Genomic DNA, 27,665 nt, shown 5'->3' with positions numbered 1-27,665 from the left:
GCGGTGAAACAGGTCATTACAACAGTGAGTTGGATTGACACTAATGCAAGAGCTGAAATGAACATAAACCAAACATGCATTTAGCACACATTTGTACCAGTATCGGAAGTTACATCTTCATCATGAAGGCACACAGATGAGATGGACCGGTACTAAAACCGAGACTATGGAAAAGCCGTGCTTAACAGGAAATCATTGATAAACACGAGACCAAACACCCGGACGCTGTATTCATTATATCTGGCGATTTCAACCAATCCAACCTCAGGACTGTCCTCCCCAAATATTACCAGCATGTGAGCTTTCCCGCAAGGGAAAATAACATCCTGGACCAAGTCTACAGCAACATGAAAGGTGCTTTGAAGGCTGTTCCAAGACCCCACTTTGGAAAGGCCGACCACATCTCTATATTCCTTTATCCAACATACAGACAACTTCTTAAACAAGCTCCCCCTGTAAGTACAGCAGTTAAAGTATGGAATGAAGAAACTGATCAAGTACTTCAGGACTGCTTTGGCTGCACAAACTGGGATGTGTTTAAAACTGCAGCGGGGAGGGAAGATTGTACTGTTGATTTGGATGAATATGCTTCTGCTGTTACTGGCTACATTAGCACATGCATAGAGACTGTTACCACCACCAAGTATTACAGAAAATACCCGAACCAAAAACAGTGGATGAACTGTGATGTAAGGGCTAAGCTACGTGCTCGTTCGACTGCATTTGTCATGGGCACCGCTGAGGACTACAAAAAGGCCAGATATGACCTGAGGAGGTCCATACGAGAGGCCAAAAGACAGTACAGACAGAAGCTGGAGGGCTACTATTCCACCTCAGACCCTCGGCGCATGTGGGCGGGGCTCCAGCACATCACAGACTATCGACAGCGGAGTAGCGTAGCCACGTCCAGCCAAACCACACTTCCAGATGAGCTGAACGAGTTCTATGCCCGCTTTGACACCCAAACTCCTGATGAGCAGAGAGGGTGGCTGGACTTGGGGAGCACACAGGACTCACCTCTCATGGTGACATCAGCTGATGTGCGCAGGGTTCTGAACAAAACAAAGCCACGAAAAGCAGCAGGGCCAGACAACATCTCAGGACGTGCACTTCGGGTTTGCTCATCAGAGCTAGCTGATGTGCTTGCTGACATATTTAACCTGTCGCTCGCACAAGCATCTGTACCGACCTGCTTTAAGTCCACCACCATAGTGCTCGTACCCAAGAAGAGCAACGTGACCTGCTTGAATGACTATCGCCCTATAGCACTCACTCCTATTGTAATGAAGTGCTTTGAAAGAATAGTCATGACCCACATCAAAAAGAGCATCACACTACAGTCATCGGACTGATCACTGGTGGTGTTGAAACATCTTACAGAAGAGAGGTGGCGGACCTCATAGCTTGGTGTCGTGATAACAATCTCCTTCTCAATACAGATAAGACTAAAGAGATGATCATCGACCCAAGAACAAGGGAAAAGGAGCCGCATAGACCCCTGTTTATTGATGAGACTGAGGTGGAGAGGGTGAAAACCTTCAAGTTCCTTGGCACACACATCAGCGAGGACTTTTGTATTTATTTATTTGTATTATTTATCTGTATTAATGTCTCTTCTGTTGTTGTTTATTAATTTATTGGTATTTATGTTTCTTATGTTCTTATTCTTTGTGTTTTCTTTCTTTTCTTGGGAGAATGAACAGAATAAGAATTTCATTGCATAGCAGAACTACCTGTTTTGCTGTGCATATGACAATAAAACTCTTGAATCTTGAATCTTGAAATGACACGAACTGTGCCGCCAAAATAAGAGCACAGGAAACTCTGCACAGTAAAACCACTGCAGAACAAGGCAGGAACAAAACACTTTCCCACTATAATGATAACCCTACAGTCAGAAATGGAACGTACCGTGACGCAGAAAATATTCCTGTGGTAGCTATAGCGGGCCACTAGGTAGCGGTATCGCTCTGCCAAGGCCTTTGTCGCGTAGTTCTCCCGCTTTACCCTCAGTACAGTGAGGAAAACAATGGCAGAGTCACAAAGATAACGTTCAGGGTGTTTGTTGTGCTCTCTAGTAGTGCAGGCAATGAAACAAAAGTGTACAAAAATGTGGACAAAATTATCTCGCAACCCTGGACCTCAGCAAGGGTTACTGGCAGGTGCCTCTTGAACCATCCAGTCGTCCATATACCCCATTCCTGACACCTCCAGGGCTGTTTCAATTCACAGTCATGCCTTTCGCAGGTTCGGGGACCAGTTTGCCACCATTGCTGCTCCGATCACCGCATTAACTATGAAGGACAAGCACATCACTGCGACTTCCAGCCAGGGCAAAAGGTTCTCCTATTACTTCCCTTGTGATCGTGGTCAAAAAGGATGGTTCCCTCCACATTTTCGTTGACCTCCACAAATTGAACTCCATCTCATAGTTTGATGCATACCCGATGCCCCAAATGGACCAACTATTGGAGAGGCGGACCATCGTCTTGCAACCCAGCCAGGACAGCAGGACAACCAGCAAATGGCAGGTAGCTCCAACAGTGCCACAACCCAACAACCAGCCGGCAAGAGCATCATCTGTTATTAGTGTCAACAGCCAGGCCATACAGCTTCTGTGTGCCCTATACGCAAAGCTAAGGTCACAGGCGCTTGCTATGCACCCCGACCTGAGCACAGTGGAGATCAGGAAGGAAGTGTGCACCGTTATAAGACTGTCTGTGTTAGAGTGAATGCCTTACTCGACACTGGAAGCTTCATATTGCTGGTGAAGCATAAGTTGGCATAAGCCTGGTAGTAGTGTGGTGCTAATGTGCAAATGTGCATCTAAAAGTGGCTTGCCGGGTTATTACAAGGCCCCAAGCTAAAGCTATTGTCGGTGTCCAACCCCTTTTTGAGAGTTAGCTCACGGTTTTATTGGCCGTCCATGTGCACTGACATCCAAGCATGTTGCTCCACATGCCCGACATGTCAAAATACATGCCCCGCCTGCACGTCAGACAGAGCCCCTTCTCCGTCCACTTCCTGTTACCTCCATTCCCTTTCATAAGATAGCAATGGACATCGTGGGTCCCGGGGACACCAGTATATCCTTGTCGTGTGCGATTATGCCACCAGATTTCCCGAAGCCATCCCACTTTGCTGCATCACTGCACCTGCCGTTCTCCATGCACTGGTCCAACTATTCTCACGAGTGGGTCTCCCGGATGACGTGCTGACTGACCAGGGTACCAACTTCACTTCCAAACTGATGCAGCTGTTCCACACCCCCATCAAGACCACACCTTATCATCCTCAAACAGACGGACTGTGGACAGGAAAAGACCAGGATCGATGGCTTCCGTTTCTACTTTTTGATTACCGTGAGTCCCCAAGCCTCAACAGGATTTTCACCTTTTGAGCTTTTTTACGGCTGAGAGGTTCAAGGCCCAATGGACCTACTGAGGAAGAGCTGGGACGCCTCAACCACCCAAACCAGTGATCGGCGAGTGGTGCAGTATGTGCTCCAAATGAGAGACAGGTTGGCCAGGTATCGAGAGGAGGCCAGAGAGAACCTGCAGGAGGCCCAGAAGAAACAGAAATTGTGGTATGACCAACAAGTGGTGTTAGAAGTGGGAAGGCCAGTTGTAAGAAGGAGATAACGGGCACATTCCAACAACTCACAGGGCTGCACTCCCACAAACAGCAAGCAGTTTTTGATGAAATGAACCTGGCCAGAGAAGTTGAGGACTCAACCCCTGAGGATGACCCAACTACAGCATGCTGGGCCTTCAGCATCAGCATCAGGGGGAGAATTTCTGGCCCTGATGAGAGACTTTATGGCTGGACAGCAGAAACGAGAGGAATATCTGCTGTTGGAGCTCAGAGGCCTCTGAGCCTCCCTTTCACCTCACCCCACACCCCAGTTCAGTACCGGAAGGGAGCCTCCTGGAACCCCCTGGAATATCAACCTGCACCCCAGTCACAGACTGCACCACCTGCCGTGAACCGCCGAGATTTTCTTTGCCCAGGGGAGAGTCACGTAGACTAGAAGATTCCCCCGTATCAGGCCGGGGAGGACCTTGACAACTATTTGCTACGTTGTGAGCGTATTGCAAAGATTGGTTCCGCTCCTGTCTGGGAGGGCACTGGAAGCATGCACCGCCATGGATGAAGGCAGCGTTGCTTGTCAAATTTGGCACCTTGACATAGACATACAGACGTCAGTTCCGGGCCTCGACTGTACCTTCCGCTGAGAACCCTACGAGACATATCACCCGCTTCAAGGCCTTTATCGGCGGTGGATAAGCACACCAAAGAGGAGGTGGGGGAGACTATCAACCTGGAGCAGCTGCTTCGAGTTGTTCCGATGGATGTCCGGACGTGGGTGAAAGAGCGTGAGCCCACGGAGGGGCTTGGAGCTGCCAAATTGGCCAAGCAGTACCTCAACGCTCGCCGATGTGGGAGAAGGTTGGGGAGTTGGCAGTGAAGCAGGTTGGGATGGTGTGGCAGTGGACCACAAGAGGGTAGTATGAAGTGGCTGGAAATAGTTTTATAAATATATATATTTTTTCCTGACTACTTTTTGCACTTTTGTCCACATTTTTGTACATTTTGTTTCACTGCCTGCCTCCTAATGCCGTGACCACGCTATGGTAAGTTTGAATGGGTTTGTTTCTTTGTTGAAACCAGAAATGAATGCTGTGGATGTAACGTCAGACAGGCTGGAACAGCATCGCTAATGCGGGAACCGGAGTGGTGTATGCATATATGCTGTGCTGTGTGTGTGTCACTCGCCACCGATGACGGAGCCACTCCGTCACAGCCTTCCTCTTCCCACTCCACAGTCGCGCGTCTTCAAAGGGTGAGTAGCTTTGTTTTTCCGACAAAGAAACCTCCATTAGAATAGAATAGAATGTCTTTATTGTTTATTATGCAAGTTAAACAAGTGTACTTAAACAAGTGTGGATATGCATCAACGTGAAGAGCCAGCTTGACAGGCTTGACATGTGCTTCATGGACAAGCAAGGATGACGTTTCAGGGAGTCCCTTTCATTTGCTCAATGACAAAGCTTACAGCGGGGGTATCCAAAATGTGTGACAGGGGTAGGGGGTTGGAAGGGGGCGGTACTCTTTGATTTGTATTTTGTTTTTATTTTGTAAAAATGGTAAAAACAAAAACAAAAACACATTTATACGTGAATTCAAGACAAAGCTTGTTGTGATTTTTTTCTGTGTGCGTTGAGTGTCTGGCTGGCTGTTCCCCCTTTGTATTATTTTTATTTGTATGTTTTATTGTGATTATTATTTATTATTTTTGCTCAATTTTTCCAATTTTTGCATTTTTGGTTAAAATTTTAGATGATGTTTTATTGTAATTAAGGCTGTCAAATGATTAAAAATTGGAATAACAGTTTTCAAATAATTAATCATGATTAATCACCATTTGTAACTGTTTTTTCACTGTATTTTATGAACGAAAAGATGAATGGCATTCATTATTTTATATATTTGTATGAACTGAAAGTTTAAATCAAGCTAAGAGATTGCCCAACGCTAGTCTCTTCAATAGTAGCACAATTGCACCCTACCTGCGTTATTATGAGCCATGAAGGCTTGCGTTCAAAGACACCACGTGACCCAAGTTGAAGTCACGTGTTTTGAGCGTAGATGTATTTTCTGGGACTTCCGAGCATACTTGAATGCAGCACATTGTACTTCCGCAGTAGGAATACTGTTTTTCTTTGTCCTTCTGTTGATTTAGACCACACGTATGCGCATAATAGTGACATTGTTGTGATTTTCGGAGTGTCAGTGAATGCATCTCACTGTGGTCCAGTGACAACAAGTGTGGTTCCGAAGAGGACTAGACACGTGTCTGTTTGTGAGTTGGAGATACATACTGTGTGTGTGTGGTGTTGGAATTGCACTCCTATTGATGTGTTGAGGTCAGTTATATTAGTCATTATATATGACTAGATTAGTTATATTATGTTATATTCATTTTATATTTATTTATATTCTAAGCTTGGCATGTCTACATTGGATTGGCAGTACCACTAGAGGAACGCGGGCTTCGCTGAACAGTACAATATACAACACCGGTATGCAGGAACACAATACAATATAAAATACAGTGGTACCTTGGTTAACGTCCGACCCGGTTAGCGCGTTTTTTGGTTAACATCCAACATTTTTGCTGAAATGTTGCCTTGGCTTGCGTTCGTCCGCTTAATAGCGTCTGGTTTGTTTACGCCGCCGCCATCTATCTCGCGATACTTGCACGTGATCGCACAATACACTGTGGGCCGGGGGCGCCATTTCAGGACAACAGCGTTTGTTTAATGTAGCAGAGTTGTAGAGAGATACACGACGCACCGAGATGGGGTACAAGACCTCCCAATTATACGCTTTAAAGTGAAGATGGTGGTCATTTCAGAGGTATGTAAACGTGACGGGAGTGGCTCCATCATCGGCGGCGGTGCACACACATCTACTCCGGTACCCGTGTCTGCCAAAGAGGCGGCGCACGGTGGGTGATATGGCGCTTTGTGTGGACAGATATGATGATGATAACAAATATAGCTCATAAGAGTTTCATTTAAGAGCTGATATTTAGCTACTTCCATGCTTTTTTGGATGATAAACAAAACCACGTAAGTTCTTACATGAATAGCTATAGCATTGTACTGCCAAAAAAGGTAACTCTTGAGCTATTTTTGTTTCATTGTTATACTTGGCAATAAGTTGATACCAGAAATGTGTAGATGGCCGATGGGATGGCCACAGTCACCAACTGGCCACCACGTAGCTCCACCACTGTGAGAGTCTGGCACAGTGAGAGAGAACTACCGCTGTAGCTACGGAGCCCAATACCCGACGTCCAACGTGACATCAACATCACCACAGTACACCTCGGACACGTCTGCATGCTGGTGTTGGTCAAGTGGCAACCAGCTTTGAGGCTCATGACCGCACCCACCGTGTTGGAGTGTGGCCCAGAGTTACGAACGTGATACAGCAACCGGATCGGCCCGATCTCGTGGCGGAAGCCGATATTATCCAATCGTTATTTTTGCTTCATTTTCTGCTATAAAATATGTTTCGTGTTCGCATTTTTGGCTGTCTGGAACGGATGAATTGGATTGACATTCTTTTCTGTAGGAAAGCTTGCTTTGGTTAGAGTCTGTTTTGGTTTGAGTCGGACCTTCTGGACGGGATGAATGATGTTAACCAAGGCACTGGTGTACAATTACAGCAAGGCATGCATGGAGTGTATGAAATGATGGTACAAATGCGTTGAGATTGTTGAATGTATCTCGTATCACCTGCGAGAACAAGTCACATGTTGGGACTTCCGTGAGGGTAAGCGGGTGTGGTGTAGCAAAAACGGAAGTACTTGCGTAGCAAATCATTTTTGAGGGGGTAAAAATAGTACAACATTTGCATTAAAAAAGGAAATTCCATTATCCTCGCAGATTGCTGTGGCTCAAGCCTGGATACCGTGGTACATGAAGGTTTGGACTTCTGGAGTCCATCTTCCGGTCTCAAAGACGCTCAAACAGTCTTTGAAGCCGCTCATGCAAAAATAATCCTAATATTTGCCAAAACAGCCTGCGGGCAGACTTGGCCCGTTCCCTCTATGTGCTGTTGAATGTGACGTCATTGTACTTGATGATCTTCCCGTCGCGCGTCACCACCTCCTTCTGCTCCCACGTCTCCACTGTGCCGTTCTTCTCCTCGAAGCGCCGCACCACCACGCGGCCGGTGGTGGGCAGGTTGCAGGGCAGGTCCCGGGCGGCCTCCTGGTACAAGCCCATCTTCAGCATGTCCTTGGTCAGGTCCCGGTGGACACCTGTCGGGACCAGAGCTTGGTGGTTCTTGTTGTGGACCTCTGTCCTGTGCGGGGAGAGGGAGCGGAAGTGTCTGGCTCGGTGGTGGCCGACTTTAAGTTCTGGTCTTGGGGTGCGCTCCCACGCCAGCGGGGAGGGGCCCCTGTTCTCTCTTTTAAAGGGGGACGCTCCTCGTCTTGCTGGTGAGAGATCTTTGTCGAACGGGGATGCTCCTCTCTGAGCTGGTGATGGAGACCGGTTCCTCACGTGAACGTGAGGCGAAGGTGGATTGAGGTGGGCCACACCTCCAGCGGCGCTCCTCATGTCCGTTATGACGCCCACCATGGAGGCCCTGAGTGCAGGGTTGCTCTCCACCATGCGGCACACGGCCTGGCAGTAGGGCTGGTCACGCATGACCTCCCTGACCTTGGCGGGGCACACGCTGGGGGTGTGCAGGCGGACGCGAGCGCATAACTCGGCGATGATCTTGCCCATGGCCCACACGTCGGAGCGCTGGTCACGCTGGCTGCGCCTCTGCAGCACCTCGGGCGCCGAGTAGGCCTCGTTGCCCATGTCCATGGCCGAGTTGAGGCCACGGCGGAAGAACTTGGCCAGGCCCAGGTCGATGATGACGGCTCTGTTTGTGTTGTGTTCCACCTGGAGATGGAGAAATGCTGTCAGATGCTGCAGGCACATGTTGGGCATTCACTTCAGTGGCAGGTAAGAACAGCACCGTTCCCCACCCAATTGATTCCCACCCAAATGTCCTAAAACTCAACTCAAAACCTCTGACCTCACTTCCTGTCCGCCTGGCACTAAGGTCCCCCAGGGAACACGAGCAGGAGTTTTATTTATGTCTTCCTGAAAGTGGCTTATGTACTCTTATTATGTCTACTATATTGGTGAGTGTAAAGCCATTTAAAGCTGCCATTACCGTACACTGATGAGACGAAAGCCACCGCAGGAAGTGTGCCGTCCAGAAAAAAACGAACACACTGCTAACGTGTGCGTCTTTGTTATCTTGTTTATGTCTAATTTGTCTTATTTTCTCTGATTATGTCTACTATATTGGGTAATAGGAGTGTAAAGCTGACTATAGGGGTGTTATTTCATGTCTAGAGATCTCTAATAATGTTAAAAAGCATATTTAGAAGGTTGTAAACAGGTTTTCTATGTCTTATATGTTTTTTATTTTCTCTGATTATGTCCACTATATTGGGTAATAGGAGTGTAAAGGCGACTATAGGGGTGTTATTTCATGTCTAGAAATCTCTAATAATGTTAAAAAGTGTATTTAGAAGGTTGTAAACAGGTTTTCTATGTCTTATAAGTTTTATTTTTTCCGATTAGGTCTACTATATTGGGTAATATGAGTGTAAAGGCGACTATAGGGATGTTATTTCATGTCTAGAGGGCTCTAATTGTCACGCCTGGCGTCGACACCAGCTATACATTTTGGGTTCAGGTTATTATTTGTGTAGTATTTGTGTATGTGTTTTGTAGTAGTATTAAAAAGCCTCTGCATACTGGGATCCAGACAAGTGTCAGACAAATCCTCACAGAATCACCGAGTCAGTGAGTATGGATCCCGCAGAGGAGAGCCAGGTCCAGCTGGCCTTTCAGGCTCATGGCCAGCGCATTTGTGCCCACAAGCAGACCTTGAGTGACTTGACCACGCTGGTGCACGAGCTACACGCACGCATCAAGGGAGCCCCGCGGACAGCGGCTGCTGAACCTGCGCAGCCCGCTGCAGCAAGCGATGCACTTACTGTCCCCTCCAATTACCCTTTCCGGGAGCCCAGCATTCCACACCCAGCAAGGTATGGCGGCGACTTTGGCCAGTGTCAGCTCTTCATACATCAATGCTCCTTGATCTTCGCCCAGCAGCCCCATACTTACGCCACGGATTCCTCTAAAGTGGCATATACTGTATGCTCAGCTTGTTCTCCGGTCGTGCCGCCAGTTGGTCAATGGCGATGTGTGAAAGCAAACCAGAACTGTGCTCCAGCTTGCCTCTATTCACGGCGGAGTTCCGGAGTGTGTTCGATCACCCCGTAAGGGAACGCGAGGCTGGTGGCCGCCTCCTCACCATGCGTCAAGGCGCCACGTCCGTGGCGGGTCACTTGATCATCTTCCGGATCTTGGCAGCGGAGAGCGGCTGGAATGAGAAGGCTCTGCGGTGTGTCTACTTGGCAAGTCTCAACGCTCGCCTGCAGGATGAATTGGCCGCTCGGGATGAGACCCGCTCCTTGGAGGATCTCATCTCACTCTCCATCCGCCTCGACAACCGACTGCGGGAGCGCAGCGCACAGCGAAAGGCGGAGCCTCTTCCACCACCCCGGCTAGATTCGGCTCCAAATCTTGGTCTATGTTCGGACCCGCTCCTCCCACCTTCGAGCGCTGGAACGCCACCAGAAGACACCGAGGGGGTGGTGCCTATGCAACTCGGCGGCAGCCGTCTGTCGGTGGCGGAGAGGAGCCGTCGTCGAAGGTTGCACCTGTGCCTGTACTGCATAACATTGCGACCTGCCCAGCTCCTCCCACAAGACGTCGGTCATCGTCCAATGGGGACAAGCCTCGGGAAAGAGGGCCCCTCCCTCTCACTCAGGCCGCGGCCTCGTCATCCATGGTGGGACGTCTTCAAATAGAAGGTGCTCTTTCCTGGCCGAGGGGAACGTGTCCTGTACTGGCACTCATTGACTCGGGGGCTGATGAAAATTTTATTGATTGTGGATTAATTAAATCTATGAATATTCCTGTTTCTAAGATGGATAATTTTAAGAATGACCGCTCTCTTGATGGGCGCCACCTTGCGTGTATTTCCCACCAGGCACATGTGGTCTCGTTGCAGCTTGCGGGTAACCACCACGAGGCAATTAAGTTTTTTGTTATTCCGTCTCGTTCGGCCCCGTTGGTGCTTGGGCTGCCCTGGCTGCAGCGGCATAGTCCTACTATAGATTGGTCTATTCTCAATTTCTAATTGGTCCACCTTTTGTCATAGTCATTGTCTCCGTGCCGCCTCTCCCCCTGTCTGTGCGGTTAAACCTCCCACCTGCACTCCTCTTGATCTGTCGTCTGTACCAAAGGAATACCATCATATTAGTGACGTTTTTTGCAAAATCAAAGCATTATCTCTTCCCCCTCATCGTCCATACGACTGTGCCATTGAAATGCTGCCGGGATCTCCTCTCCCCTCCTCCCGGCTCTACAATATTTTGCAACCTGAACAACATGCACTGGAGGAATATAACTCATCCTCCCTGGCTGCGGGTCATATCCGTCCTTCTTCCTCTCCTCTTGCAGCGGGGTTCTTTTTTGTTAAGAAGAAAGACGGTACTCTACGGCCGTGTATAGACTTCCGCATCCTCAATAAAATTATTGTCCGTAATAAATATCCTCTGCTCCTCATCGATGCCGCTTTTACTCCGCTTCATGACACGGTCATATTTACTAAGCTCGACCTACTCAATGCTTATCATCTGGTGCGGGTACGGAGAGGGGATGAATGAAAGACTGCCTTCAACACCCCGCTAGGGCATTTTGAGTATTGCGTCATGCCCTTCGGTTTCACTAATGCTCCTGCGGTTTTTCAGTGTCTTATCAATGACGTTCTTTGTGATATGATTGGCCGGTTCGTGTTTGTTTATTGAGACGACATCCTTATTTTTTCCCCGTTCCACGCAACAACACAGGCAGCATGTCAGTCTAGTCCTTCAAAGACTGTTAGAGAATAAGTTGTACTGTACGTTAAACCCCAGAAGTGTACTTTCCACATATCTTCCGTGTCGTTTTTGAGTTTTATTGTGGAAAAAGGGCAGCTTAGACCTGACCCAGCCAAGATCCAGGCTGTGGCCAACTGGCCCATTCCTACATCAAGGAAGCTGTTGCAGAGGTTCCTGGGCTTCGGCAATTTTTACCAGCGTTTTATACGGAATTTCAGTAAGGTGGCGGAACATCTGAATAAGCTCACATCATCTAAGGTTCCCCTTTGTTGGTCTCCGGAGGCAGACCTAGCCTTTCGGCGCCTTAAACATTTTTTTTTATTTCCGCTCTGGTGCTTGTTCATCCTAACCCTACTCTCCCCTTTTATGTTGAGGTGGACGCGTCTGACACCGGAATCGGGGCCGTGCTCTCCCAGCGGTCCGCAGGCAACCGAGAACGACTGGCAGTCATACTCGCCCTCCAAGAGTGGAGACATTGGCTGGAGGGGGTTGCTCACCCCTTTATGATTTACACGGACCATCGAAAACCTCTTCTACATCCATTCCGCCCAGCGCCTTAATCCTCGCCAAGCGCGGTAGGCCCTCTTCCTCACAAGGTTTGATTTTTGCATCATGTTCTGCCCCGGTTCCCTCAATGGAAAACCAGATGCACTATCCAGGATGTATTCCCCGCCAGTGGAGGAGCCTATGTCAGAGACCATCCTCCCTCAGTCTCGGATTCTGGGGGCCCTGGGGTGGGAAATCGAGAGGCGTGTGGCGGAGGCCTCCAAGGATTCTCCTCATCAAAGTGGTTTTCCGCTTGGCCGCCTCTTTGTCCCAAGATCCCTTCGCTCAGAGGTCCTGGTCTGGGCTCATTGCTCCAAAGATCGCTTGTCACCCAGGGGCCCGACGTAGGGCATTCCTTGTCGCTCAACGTTTTTGGTGGCCAACCCTCCATGCGGACACCAAGAGCTTTGTGGCGGCCTGCAACAATTGTGCACGAAGCAAGTCGTCCCATCAGGCGCCAGCTGGATTGCTTCACCCCCTCCCTATCCCGTCTCGCCCTTGGTCTCACATCTCTTTGGATTTTGTCACCGGCCTGCCCGCCTCAAGAGGATTCACTGTTATACTCAAAATTGTGGATAGATTTTTCAAGTTCACACACTTCATACCTCTCCGCAAGCTCCCCTTCTCCATAGAGACAGCCAAGTTGCTCATTCAGCATGTGGTTCGCCTTCACGGTATTCCTCAGGACGTGGTGTCGGACAGAGGCCCTCAATTTTCCTCTGCCACATGGAAAGCCTTTTGCAGGTCCCTGGGTGCATCAGCAAGTTTATCATCTGGCTACCATCCCCAATCTAACGGACAATCAGAGCGCGCCAACCAGGACTTGGGGGCAGCACTGAGGTGTGTGTGCCAGCAGCGTCCTTCTTCGTGGTCCACTTATCTCCCATAGGTAGAGTACGCCTACAACACCCTTGTTTGTTCTGCGACAGGCCTTTCCCCCTTTCATGTGGTCCACGGCTTTCAGCCCCCCATTTTTCCCTCCCAAGAAGCTGGTTGCACAGTACCCTCGCTGGCCGCCTTCCTTCGCTGTGCCCATCGCGTCTGGCGCAGTACCAGGGCTGCTCTATCCCGTACGGCCAAGCGTAATCAGAGGCTCGCCAACCACTACCGCAAGCCAGCCCCCGCCTACAAGCCCGGCCAGAAGGTATGGCTGTCATCTCAGGATATTTCCCTGGCAGGAGAAACTAAGAAGCTGGCGCCCAGATTTATTGGCCCCTATGAGGTAGAGCGGATGATCAATCCGGTGACGGCTAGCCTAAAACTCCCCCCTTCCCTCAAGATTCATCCGGTCCACCATGTTTCCCGTCTGAAGCCAGTTGTCTCCAGTGCTCTGAGCCCCCCATTGGCGATCCCCCCCACCCCCCGGCTTGTGGAAGGTCATCTCGCTTACACCATCAAGGAGATCCTGGACGTCAGGAGACGAGGCAGCGGTGTGCAGTTTCTGGTGGACTGGGAGGGTTATGGTCCTGAAGCCCGTTCATGAATATCCCGGTCGCTTATTCTCGACAATAACCTTATTTCTGATTTTTACCGAAGGTTCCCAGACAAACCAGGTGGTCCACCAGGGGGCGTCCATTGAATGAGGGGGGGAATACTGTCACGCCTGGCGTCGACACCAGCTATACATTTTGGGTTCAGGTTATTATTTGTGTCATATTTCCTTTCCCTTGTTCATTATCTGCTTTTGTGTTATCACACAGACCCTGGTGATCTCTAGTTGGGCGGAGCTACAGAACAGGCACAGCTTTGCCTCATTGTCTGTCACTCCTTTTTAGCTCACCTGTGGCGACTGGATGGCACTCAGTGATTCCTCGTGGCTGAACCTCCAAGCCAAGATCCGTGCTTCTGCCGTCGGCCATTCAGTCCTGCCTGGTTTTTCCCCACGTCTTTGTTTGTAGCTCCGCCTGACCAGATTGGTATTCCTTTAAGTTGCATATTGTTCCATTTTTCTGCAATGCCCTTTTCTTTCCATGGCATCGTAGTTTTTTGTTCCTGAGCTGTTTTGTAGTATTAAAAAGACTGTTTCATCCACACTGGTGTACGCCTCTGCATACTGGGATCCAGACAAGTGTCAGACAAGTCCTCACACTAATAATGTTAAAAGGCGTATTTAGAAGGTTGTAAACAGGTTTTCTATGTCTTATAAGTTTTATTTTTTCTGATTATGTCTACTACTTGTATGTTGGGTAATAGGAGTGTAAAGGCGACTGTAGGGGCGTTATTTCATGTCTAGAGGGCTCTAATAATGTTAAAAAGTGTATTTATGAGATCGGAACAAGGTTTGCTATACCATAAGTACAAAAATATTGCCTTTATTAATATTGAATCCTACTTATTCACTTATCGTGGTTGGGTCTGCAACCAATTAACCACGATAAATGACTGTATTTGGTATTATTTGGCAAAAAATGACCCGTAACAACTCCTTGACGAACTGAACCCCATCCAACACCAAAGTGTGCACCTTCTTCAAGGACAGATGTGCTGCTGTTTTCTTCAGCTCAAACATTCACTGGTGGACTCAGTGGTGTACTTTTGTGTTCCAGCAGGTGCGTACTCACCATGATGTTCTCGGGTTTGAGGTCTTGATGGACGATGTCTTTGGAGTGGAGGTGCAGCAGACCCTCGCACATGCCCACGATGATTTTGCCTCTATTAGCAGGAGTCAGCTGTAGAGGAGCAAAAAGAATGTTTGGAGTTTGAATGTGGTTGACTTCCATGTCCTGCTTTGACGCCCTCAGGCCTGAATGAATGTTCTGGTGTTCAGAGGAGGAATATGGAAATGTCTGAAGGGACGACAGGTCGGCCACAACAGACACGGGAAAGGTTGTAGAAAGGTGTGGAATATACCAGCTGATTGCAGACAAGCGCACCTGTATTTTGGACTTGGATGCCTTGAAGATGGTGGTCTCCAGGTCCTCTCCAAAGATGAACTCCAGCGGGATGATCCATTTCCTGTCTTGGAGTTTGATGTTGCCCAGCAGCTTCACAATGTTTGGGTGATTAGCTTTGCTGCGGATCCAAGACATGACATGATTAGATACAATATGTGTGACGTGTCTCCTGGTATCGCTTCCACGCTCTTGGCAGACAAAGCAAACCCGCTAGTCTGGTGTGGCTGACTGTTGCTTCAAGCAAACACTCGTGGCAAAGACATTTGGAGAAATGCAAAACTAGAACAGTCATACAGTCTGTTTGTCTCGGTGGGTGGAGGCGGGGCCACTAACACACACACACACACACACACACACACACACACACACAGAGTGCAGAAGATTGTAACGTAGCACAAATTTAATTGGTATATTGCAAGATATTGTACTTTTCTTCAAAGTAATGTGAAACCCTCATCTCGTCTTCTTCTCATAGACCCACCTCTAGTGCTAACATAGGGTGGTCCGACGTGCGGCCCAAGGGCCATTTGCAGCACGTGGCTCTTTTTTTTTATTGGCCTGCGGCACATTCAAAAAATATAATTTAACTAAAAAACATATCAACAGCAAAAATGGAAAAATCAGCAGTAATTTTACAGGAATAAAGTCAAAATAATAAGAGAAAGAAGGTGCGATCCAATGAGCAAAAGTCATAATTTTATGAGAGTAACGTAATATAATGAGGAAAAATAACATCGTTTTTGTAGCATAAAGTTGAAGTATTAAAGAAAAAATTTGTACTTTTAAAAAAAGTTAAAATAGAAATAAACAAAACAACAACTAAAGTTGCAATTGTTGGAAAATTAGGTTCCGGAAAAAGTTATACTGTTACAAGAATAATGTTATAAGTTATAATTATGAGGAGAACAAGCTCAAATGTTTGGAAAATATAAAATAAATAAACAGCAGTAATTTGATTGAAATTGATTAGTATTTCACATTAACATTTTCAAAGTTTACAGGTTATCATAATTCTATTCAACATGGAAATAAAGATAATTACACATAATTGCTCAGTAGTTGAGTGCTGGTAATGTGTCAGTCAAAATAGCTACGTACGTAACGTTCATGAGGAGACACAGATCATGTATTACATTTGCTATCAAACATTACTGATATACAAGAATGGAAAATTATGATGCAAAAGACAATGCAGCCCAAATCAAGGCAACATATTGAAAAGGTTTCACCAATGGGCACATTTTTTATTTCATCATGAAATAATAGTTTAAGAAGCCAACGTGTAGAAAACACTGATTTCTGTAGTAGAGTTCATGACACCAACCAAAGCCATCAATTAATTCACTTTTTTCTACACAACTAGCCTCTACAAGTGAACCGATAACTTTTGTGAAAGATATAAGCACCTTACCGCTGAGTTAGTTTATTCGTAACCAGAATAATAACGATGAAAGTTCCATCTCTGTGTGTAGCTTGAAACGCCGCGGCGGAGCAAGAGCGAATCAAGAGGGGAGGTTCACTGACATGATTGATCAACTTTGCTTAAATATGCTCTGTATTGTTTGTAATTAGGATTTACATTGTTCATTTTTTGAAAGCAAACGGTACATGGGCAAGGACTCATCGCCGACGTCGGAAAAGGCACTGCTCTCAGCTAAACCCAAGTCAACAAACGCTTGTAGACTTTGTTCGGTATATTTTTCATCAAAACAGTGGTCATGCCAAGATGTCGCGTTGCCGCTGGATGTTCATAGTGTCCGACAGCGATACTGTAAGTTTGTTTTCTTTTAGGTTTAAGACTGCAGAGAACGACATCCAAATGGACGCATCACCTCGCATTCTGTACAGTGCGATGTTCATTTCACTGAAGACTGCTGTTAAGGAACACCTTTACAAGAGAGATCCTGGCAGGATAGTGGCATCAGAACGGGACAAAGGCAGGATGTAACCTATTGATCAGACAACAGGATGTGTCCAGTGTTTGGTGTGACATTGTTTCATCACAGCAGGACGTAAGAAGTGTCCGACTGACCCAGCACACCATCATTTAGCCAGGCGTCGTCCCACCTCTGTCCCACCTCTGTCTCCGCTGGTGTTCTGATGTTAGATGCGAGGATGAAGATACCGTCTACCGAGCACACGATGACATCCACTTACTTGTACACGTCACACTCTCTCTCCAGGTCCTTCCTGCTGATCAGATGCTGCGGGACCTTCTTGACGGCAGCCCAGTTGTCCTCGTACTTCTCACGGTACACCTTCCCAAAGCAGCCTTGCGCCAGCGTGCCGGTGGAGTACGCCATCGCCTTCAAACGGGGTCTGAAGCGGGACACATACCTGTTGTCTTTCATGTTCCAACTGTACCACACTAAAATCACATTCTTTTTCTTCAGAATATCACCTCTTTATCACTTTATTCACTTAAAATTACAGCTGTTTTTTCATTTTTCAAGCTATTTTAACGTTCTTCTTGTACATTTTTTTCTCATAATATTATGACTTTATGCCCGTGATATTAGAAGTTTTTCCCCAACCTAATTTTTCAGAAATGACTTTATTTTGTTTAGTTGGTTTCTCATAATACAGTCAAACTTGTCTATTGGGGCCACTAGAGGGAGTCTGCAAAAGTGGCCGCTATAGACAGGTGGCCTCTATAGACAGGTTGGCGTCCAGTTTGAATGTTGACCAGTAGAGGAAAAAAAAGGAAAAAAAGGGGGAAAAAAAGAATAATGTTGACCAGTACAGGGCACTGCGGACTGCGGATAAAAGTTGTACAGCACTACTAGGCTTGTTATTATCATGGTTCATGGTTTTAATCCTGAACATGCATAAGTCAAACAGTAGCACATCACATAGTACAATTCACAATTTTGCATGTCCAAAAAGGAGTAGGAAGAAGCAAAGCTTATTTAATCCTACCCCTCATCAGTTTCACATCAGTTGCAATACATTTATTCACCTCTTGTTCTTCCAAGTGTACTTTGTAGGTCTACATGACAATGTAGTGCAATCATAGCCAAGGTTTTTACTTACTAAAAGGAAGCTAGAGGCTTAATAATAACTGATAGAATATATCCACGACCCACAGAACAAAGCTGTGCTAGTAATGTCTTACGCTTGTTTTTTATATTTTACTTTTTATACGGCAGAGTGTCATTACAGCTTTAGTTCATCAGGAAGTGACGGGAAGTGACGGTGGGCGTCCCGAGCAGGAGAGCTAGGCTCAGTGCTAGCTGTGAGTTTGGAGAGAGTTGGGAAGTGTGTTTATGTTGGCGTGGATGTAAAGTCCTGCAGTGTTCTCCGCTGTTAATAAAGCCATTAAAGTGCATCGGCGACGTGAGTCTCTCCTTCCCCACAACAAGCGGCATTACAGTATTGACCAGTGCACACCAGGAAATAAACGGTGTCATTTCTTACAGGCATTGGCTGGACAGCTATGTAGTGGGGCTTGTTTAACCTTTGCCTTGTGGGCAAGCAGGAAGGAGAGACGATGCTGAGAGATGTGTGTGTGTTCTGAGCTGCTGTCTGGTGGCCGCGTTCAATAAATAAAGTTGGCAGAAGCAACAGGAGAAGTTTCCTTCTTTGCTTCGGAGCTGAATAACACTGACAAGTTAACAGACTAGTAGCGAACGGAAAAGAAGACGGCTTTGTTTGTGTCGAATACAGAAGATGAGGACTTTGATGGATTTGTGGATGAGGATTGATGAAAAATAACGTGAGTACATTCTAAAATACTTCAATTAAGTACAACCCAACTCAGTTTTGCTGCCGCTGCTGCATGCATGCTAGCGTATGTTTTTTTTTTTTATTGTAGCGTCGCTGGGAGCACGTCCTGTTCCCAGCCTACTTTGCGGTAATGTTTTGGTGCAAATGCTCTTAAAGTTACATGTTTGACCAGGAAATAGCAAGCTCAAAAGAAGACGGCTTTTTTATGTGGAACAACTGACAGTTTGTGTGGATCTTGTGAATGATTGTGACTGAGCTAGGACTCAGTAATTAAAGTCTACACACGACGGCTTCATTGATTGAAAAACTAAACTTTTTCGTGCATGAAGCTTCTACTTGAGTCGGTAATTTGGCCGCTATATGCGGTCAGATATTGACCAAGGGAGACAAAATGGGTGGCCGCTGGCCGCATTGGACAGGTGACTGCTATACACAGGGTCTATAACATGTACATTTGCTGTGGGGAATTTTTCAGTGGCTGCTATAGGCAGGTGGCCGTTCTATAAAGGTGGCCGCTAAGACAGGTTTGACTGTATTACAACTTTAAAATGTTTAACATTTTTCTTTCGTATTTCAACTCTCTGCTAATAAAATGAGATTATTTTTCATCATAATATTACAAGTTTTTTTCCATTTCTGCTGTTTTTTTTTTTTAATTATTTTCCATCCAGTTCAATTTGTACATTTTCTTCTCATAATTATGACTTTATTTTCATAATATTATGACTTTATTCTTGTAACATTACAACTTTTTCTGCAGCAACCTCCATCCATCCATTTTCTATGCCGCTTATTCCCCCTAGGGTCGCGGGTATGCTGGAGCCTATCCCAGCTGACTTTGGCACATATAGACAACCAATGACATTCATACCTATGGACAATTTAGAGTCGCCAATGAAGCTAACATGCATGTTTTTGGAATGCGGGAGGAAACCGGAGTACCCGGATAAAACCCACGCACGCAAACATGCAAACTCCACACAGATGCCCAACGGCATTCAAACCCAGATCTTCCTGATCTACCGACTGTGTGGCAGACATGCTAACCACTCGGCCAGCGTGCGGCCTTTCTGTAACCTTTATTTTTGTAAAAAAAAAAAAATCACAATGTTATTTGTTGTTTTGTTTGTCATAATATTACCACTTAAAAAAACGTCCTTTTCCTTGAATATTTCAAGTCCATGCTACTAAAATGCAGTATTATTCCTCATAATATGACGTTATTCTCTTAAAATGATGACTTTCTCGTTAGATTACAACCTTTTTGTCACAATCCAGGAGTTAGCCTGCGTGACAGTTTAGTTTGTTTCCACTTTTATGCCTTAGTTCCTGTCTTATGCTCTTATTTTGGTAGTGCTTCCTGTTTTGCCTGGTTTTTGTCCGCCTGCTTTGCTTTCTCCTTTATCACTTGCGTATCTTGCTTGCTGCTGTAACAAGTGAATTTCCCTGCTGTGGGATAAATAAAGTACAAATACAAATATCGCTTGCACCTGTGGCTAATTTGAGTTCTCCTTCTATTTAGTTCAGGTGTGTGTATCTTAGTATTGTTGTTGCATTGTGTTTGTGTAGGTCTGACACGCTACTGCAAACCTGTCTATCTTGAGTTTCTACTGCAGCTATCATTAAAAGATAAGTTTTTCCTGCAATTGGTTCCTGCTTTTTCCACTTTTGCTGCTGTTTTTTTTTAAGTTTTCTTGTTAAATTACATTTTTAGAAGTGCCAAGGGCCAATAAAAAAAAACAGCAAATTTATTCTCATAACATTGTGACTTTTTGTGCAAGCTAATTGTTTTGTTTGTCATAATATTACCACTTAAAAAAAGGAACATATTTTCGTAAAAGTGTTGAAGACTTGAGTTGCGTCCCGTGTGTGTGTAGCGTACATGTATGTAACATAGCGGTGATCTGGGTGCACCAGGCAGACAAACCGGTCAGACCACTGCATGTACTCGAACAGACAGCTCGTCCCTTTAAACAAACATAAGCCAAACATAATTTCCTCTGCGCGTATCGTATGGTATCGTATGGTATCATATCCTATCACGTCAACACAAGTAGGTCCATAACGTATATACTGTATATACCACACGCTTAGCTGCCACATTGTCTGCTTCTTACCGTGCAGGATGTTGAGGGAGAGCAGATGCGTCAGGTCTGAACACGACTGGACATAGTTGGCTGCTTTTTCATGCCTTTTTCCACGCCTCCTTGTGGCCTTCAGCGAAGCAGGCAGGCCTATCCCGGCCCGACCGGAGGTCATGAACAACGGCATTGGGGCGTGTCCAAAGGTTTGTCCAGCGAGGGCCACTTGGTAGAGTGAGCAGTGAAAATTTTGCATTTGGAGCCCGAAAAAACTGTTTTCTGATGCATATTTTGGACAGACATAACAATATTATTTCTTCCAAATTACAAGCTTAAGGGCAAAATTACAACATCAAGCTTGCCCAATATGTGAAGCTAGGAGAATATATACTATAGCTTGAGTGAGGAACTCAAACAATGCACAACAATGAGCGATTTGAAGAAAAAGTACAAGCAGGAGATGTTCACAAAATACAAAGAAGAAAAGACCTGAACTACTGTGTACATACAATACTACAGTATATCTAACCACTACTACAGTGACTACTAACTCTTCATTGTGGAGAGTACATGGTCTGTACTCACTCATTATCAATCAAACACTCTTTCTATCAGTTATTATTAAGCCTCCAGCTTCCTTTTAGTAAGTAAAACCATTGGCTATGATTGCACTACATTGTCATGTAGACCTACAAAGTACACTTGGAAGAACAAGAGGTGAATAAATGTATTGCAACTGATGTGAAACTGATGAGGGGTAGGATTAAATAAGCTTTGCTTCTTCCTACTCCTTTTTGCACATGCAAAATTGTGAATTGTACCATGTGATGTGCTACTGTTTGACTCATATGCATGTTCAGGATGAATTAAAACCATATTTAGATAAGTTCATCAGTTTACTGGCTTCAGTGGTGGATGCTATTTCCACAGGCCTACACTATATGAATCACTACAATGTGTTTCAGCCTTACCTATCGCTCATTCAGCATCATCTTTCTTGGAAAATATGTCCACCACTTCCTCCAGGTTGATAACCTTTTTGTAGTGAATGTGGAGAAGTGCCAGCGAGGTCAGCTGCTGTTGTGTCATACTGGCCCTCATGTAGGTGTTCACACGCTTCAAGGTACTGACACTTGGCTCACATTCACACCATGTTACTGGGATGGTACAGGCCACCTGAAGGATGACTCTGATGTTGGGGAAGTGAACGGGGTTGTGTGACGGTCCACAACTTAAAGTGGGGGAATGCAGCTCCACAATGCTGTCGCTAACGCACTAGGCCTCCTGCATGACATCATTGATAAACACGAGACCAAACACCCGGACGTTGTACTCATCGTATCTGGCGATATAGTCTGGCTATAGTCTATAAATAGCATTCGGACACATACTGTATGTCAGAATACTATTTATAGACTATAGCTCTGCATTTAACACAGTCAGCCCCCACAAACTCACAAATAAGCTCCTCACACTTGGCCTGTCACCCTCCCTCTGTAACTGGGTGTTTAACTTTCTCACAGGCAGGCCCCAGTCAGTCAGAGTCCACAATCGCACATCCAGCTCAAGAATTGTGAGCACTGGGACCCCACAGGGGTGTGTGCTGAGTCCGCTCCTCTACACGCTCTTCACCTACGATTGCGTGGCCTCCCAGAACAACACCAGCATCATTAAATTTGCGGATGACACTACAGTCATCGGACTGATCACTGGTGGTGTTGAAACATCATACAGAAGAGAGGTGGCGGACCTCATAGCTTGGTGTCGTGATAACAATCTCCTTCTCAATACAGATAAGACTAAAGAGACGATCATCGACCCAAGAACAAGGGAAAAGGAGCCGCATAAACCCCTGTTTATTGATGAGACTGAGGTGGAGAGGGTGAAAACCTTCAAATTCCTTGGCACACACATCAGCGAGGACCTCACCTGGTGTCACAACACCCAACAAATGATGAAGAAGTCCCAAAGGAGACTGTACTTCCTGAGAAGACTGAGGAAATTTGGCATGTCCACCACAATCCTGAGTTGCTTCTACAGATGCACTATGGAAAGTGTCCTTACCGCCTCCATCACTCTTTGGTTTATTTATTTGTATTATTTATTTGTATTCATGTCTCTTCTGTTTTTGTTGCTTAATTTATTGGTATATATGTTTATGTGTTTATGTTTCTTATGTTCTTATTCTTTCTTGTGTTTTCTTTCTTTTCTTGGGAGAATGAACAGAATAAGATTTTCATTGCATAGTATAACTGCTGTTTTACCATGCACATGACAATAAAACTCTCTTGAATCTTGAATCTCTTGAATCTTGATTTCAACCAATGCAACCTCAGGACTGTTCTCCCCAAATATTACCAGCATGTGAGCTTTCCCACAAGGGAAAATAACATCCTGGACCAAGTCTACAGCAACATGAAAGGTGCTTTGAAGGCTGTTCCAAGACCCCACTTTGGAAAGGCCGACCACATCTCCATATTCCTTTATCCAACATACAGACAACTTCTTAAACAAGCTCCCCCTGTAAGTACAGCAGTTAAAGTATGGAATGAAGAAACTGATCAAGTACTTCAGGACTGCTTTGGCTGCACAAACTGGGATGTGTTTAAAACTGCAGCGGGGAGGGAAGATTGTACTGTTGATTTGGATGAATATGCTTCTGCTGTTACTGGCTACATTAGCACATGCATAGAGACTGTTACCACCACCAAGTATTACAGAAAATACCCTAACCAAAAACAGTGGATGAACTGTGATGTAAGGGCTAAGCTACGTGCTCGTTCGACTGCATTTGTCATGGGCACCGCTGAGGACTACAAAAAGGCCAGATATGACCTGAGGAGGTCCATACGAGAGGCCAAAAGACAGTACAGACAGAAGCTGGAGGGCTACTATTCCACCTCAGACCCTCGGCGCATGTGGGCGGGGTTCCAGCACATCACAGACTATCGACAGCGGAGTAGCTTAGCCACGTCCAGCCAAACCACACTTCCAGATGAGCTGAATGAGTTCTATGCCCGCTTTGACACCCAAACTCCTGATGAGCAGAGAGGGTGGCTGGACTTGGGGAGCACACAGGACTCACCTCTCATGGTGACATCAGCTGATGTGCGCAGGGTTCTGAACAAAACAAACCCACGAAAAGCAGCAGGCCCAGACAACATCTCACGACGTGCACTTCGGGTTTGCTCATCAGAGCTAGCTGATGTGCTTGCTGACATATTTAACCTGTCGCTTGCACAAGCATCTGTACCGACCTGCTTTAAGTCCACCACCATAGTGCCCGTACCCAAGAAGAGCAACGTGACCTGCTTGAATGACTATCGCCCTATAGCACTCACTCCTATTGTAATGAAGTGCTTTGAAAGAATAGTCATGACCCACATCAAAAAGAGCATCTCGGCAACTGTGGACCCTCTACAGTTTGCATACCGCCAGAACCGGTCCACAGATGATGCAGTCAACACTGCCATCCACACAGCCCTTTCTCACCTACAGGGCCAGGACACATATGTCAGAATGCTATTTATAGACTATAGCTCTGCTTTTAATACAGTCAGCCCCCACAAACTCACAAATAAGCTCCTCACACTTGGCCTGTCACCCTCCCTCTGTAACTGGGTGTTTAACTTTCTCACAGGCAGGCCCCAGTCAGTCAAGTCCACAACCGCACATCCAGCTCAAGAATTGTGAGCACTGGGACCCCACAGGGGTGTGTGCTGAGTCCGCTCCTCTACACGCTCTTCACCTACGATTGCGTGGCCTCCCAGAACAACACCAGCATCATTAAATTTGCGGATGACACTACAGTCATCGGCCTGATCACCGGTGGTGTTGAAACATCATACAGAAGAGAGGTGGCGGACCTCATAGCTTGGTGTCATGATAACAATCTCCTTCTCAATACAGATAAGACCAAAGAGATGATCATTGACCCAAGAACAAGGGAAAAGGAGCCGCATAGACCCCTGTTTATTGATGAGACTGAGGTGGAGAGGGTGAAAACCTTCAAGTTCCTTGGCACACACATCAGCGAGGACCTCACCTGGTCTCACAACACCCAACAAATTCTGAAGAAGTCCCAAAGGAGACTGTACTTCCTGAGAAGACTGAGGAAATTTGGCATGTCCACCACAATCCTGAGTTGCTTCTACAGATGCACTATGGAAAGTGTCCTTACCGCCTCCATCACTGTTTGGTACGGTAACTGTACAACACGTGATAGGAAGGCACTCCAGCACTCCTTTCTAATTCCCCTTCAAATTATTATCATCACATTTTATAATTTGTTTCACAGGTGTGCTGATATTAATACAATGAAATATTAATTTTGTATTATATATATATATATATATATATATATATATATATATATATATATATATATATATAGCATATATATATAGCATATAATATAAAAAAGTTAACACAAACTTCTTTTGCATGATGTCCCTGAACACATCTCACGTGGCCAACATGGCTGCTGCACAGCGTGCAATACTAAATGAGGCCCAGCAATTAGCATTAGCAAAGTAGCAACAAGTAGCAACAAATAGAAACAGCATATTGAAAACAACATAGTCACAATGACATAGAATATTACCTGGAACAACAGTTTTACAGAGGAATGACAGGTGATAATCTACATTGCACACAAATGATTCCAAGTTAGTTCAACAAAAACTGCATTAAAGTTTATAAAACTTCACTCAAAAGTGCAGACTGGCTCTTTCCAATTAGTGAACACTATCAAATGCACATGACATTATATATGACAAAATATAAACACACAGTCAACATTAAATCACCAAATATCACGGACATGCAAAAACGTGACTCACCATGTCTCATTCCTAACAGTTCTGAGCACTTCCTGCAGCAATTTGCACATGCAACTATTCACCAGCAACAGGCGCTGTTGCAACACTTCTGCCATCATTTATCACAGCACAGCTACACTCCGTTGCAATTGCACACCTTGATAGCAGCTTTTTTTTTTTTTAACCAAGCTGACCTTTGGTCGCCCGCGGTGGGGTTCGTTGGAACCCCCCCGAACCTCCCCTGGTTATGGGCCTGATTACTGCTGTTTTTTCATTTCTGCAGAGTTTTTTTTCCAGTTATTTCAACTTTCCTCTTGTAAATTGTCTTCTCGTAACATTATGACCTTATTCCCATAATATTATAACTTTTTCCCCAAACGAATTTTCCAAAAATGACAACTTTAGTTTGTTTAGTCGGTTTGTCATAATGTTATGACTTAAAAAAAAAAATATTTCATATTTCAACTCCATGCTGCTAAAATTAGATTTTTTTTCATATTACAAGTTTATTTTCATAAAATTGTGACTTTTTTATCGTTAGAGTACGACTTTTTACTCTTAATATTTTGACTTTATTCTCGTAAAATTACAGCTTTTTTCTATTTCTGGTGGGGTTTTTAAATTTTATTTTCCGGCTATTTCAACTTTCTTCATGTAAATTTTCTTCTCATAATATTATGACTTTATTCCCATAAAATTATAATTTTTTCCCCAACCTCATTTTCCAAAAATGACTACTTTAATTTTTTTAGTTGGTTTCTCATAATAGTATGACTTTTAAAAAATAACCAATTTTTTTCTTTAAGATTGCAACTCTATGCTACTAAAATTAGATTGTTTTTCTTCATAATGTTACAAGTTTATGCTCATAAAATTTTGACTTTTTACTCTTAATATTTTGACTTTATTCTCGTAAAATTACATTTTTTTAAATTACAATTTTCCATCTAAGAACTTGTACATTTTCTTTTGATAATTATGACTTTATTTCCATAATATTATGACTTAATCCCGCAACCTAATGTTTCAAAAATCGCAATTGTAATCATTGTTTTGTTTGTCATAATATTACAGCTTAAACATTTTTTTCTTTAATGGGTCAAATTTATGCTACTAAAATGCAATTTTTTTCTCATAAAATTGCGTTATTCTTGTAAAATTACGACTTTTTCTCGTTACATTATAACTTTTTTTTGTTAATATTTGGACTTCATTCTTGTAAAATTACTGCTCATTTTTCCACTTTTTGTTAGTTTTCTTGTTAAATTATATATTTAGAAGGAGATTAATAAAGTGTCAATCTATGTACTGTATGTTGTCAACAGCGCCTCTACTGGTTGAATCCAAGTACTGCACCTCATTTAACCTCCATTGCTTCCAGACACAATTAATCAACAACTGTTGTAATTGGGTTTTTTTACACTTTAATCATCCAGCCATCCATCCATTTTCTATACCGCTTCATCCTCATTAGGGTTGCGGGGTCCATCCAGCCTATCCAAGCTGACTTCGGGCGACATGCGGGGTACACCCTGGACTGGTCGCCAGCACATATAGACAAACAACCATTCACACTCACATTGATACCTATGGACAATTTAGAGTCGCCAATTAACCTCACCTGCATGTTTTTGTGAATGTGGGAGGAAGTGGGAGAAAACCCACGGGGAGAACATGCAAATTCCACACAGAAATGCCCAGGGGAGAATCGAACCCAAGTCTTCCCGATCTCCAGGCCAACGTGCTCCAGGCCAACGTGCTAACCACTAGCCCACCGTGCGGCCACTTTAATCATTATTTTTATATTTATGATAATTACAGCACCAGTCAAAAGTTTAAAAACACTTTATTTTGCTGTTAAACGAGAAGATGTACCCAAACTTTTAGAATACCAGTGTCGCTAACATGTAGCTGTATTGTATTGTATTGTAACAAAAAAAATCTGGATAGGCCATTGGTCAGTGACTTGTGAAGCCACGCGGCCGCCATATTGCCACTCCCAAGAAACCTTCTCGGACAATGACTTATGTGAGAACTTGTGAGTTGTTAAGTGTGTTGTTAGTTT

At 45.0% G+C, this 27,665-nt stretch overlaps 1 protein-coding gene across 1 annotated transcript; it reads right to left on the bottom strand.

The window, feature by feature from the left end:
* Positions 1–4,374: 4,374 nt before the first annotated feature.
* Positions 4,375–22,194, bottom strand: zmp:0000000881 (uncharacterized). The gene is made up of 5 exons (XM_054783011.1): positions 20,817–22,194; positions 17,131–17,292; positions 14,953–15,091; positions 14,641–14,748; positions 4,375–8,468 (listed from the first exon to the last, which is right to left on the bottom strand). The coding sequence occupies exons 2-5, from the start codon at positions 17,274–17,276 to the stop codon at positions 7,620–7,622; spliced, it is 1,242 nt and encodes a 413-aa protein (XP_054638986.1). The 5' UTR covers positions 17,277–17,292; positions 20,817–22,194; the 3' UTR covers positions 4,375–7,619.
* Between the last annotated feature and the right edge of the window lie 5,471 nt (positions 22,195–27,665).

The sequence above is a fragment of the Dunckerocampus dactyliophorus genome, chromosome 7 (assembly GCF_027744805.1).
Source record: "Dunckerocampus dactyliophorus isolate RoL2022-P2 chromosome 7, RoL_Ddac_1.1, whole genome shotgun sequence".
Taxonomy (NCBI): Eukaryota; Metazoa; Chordata; class Actinopteri; order Syngnathiformes; family Syngnathidae; genus Dunckerocampus; species Dunckerocampus dactyliophorus.
Note: the sequence above shows the minus strand (reverse complement) of the source record. Positions and strands in the feature narration are given on the sequence as shown.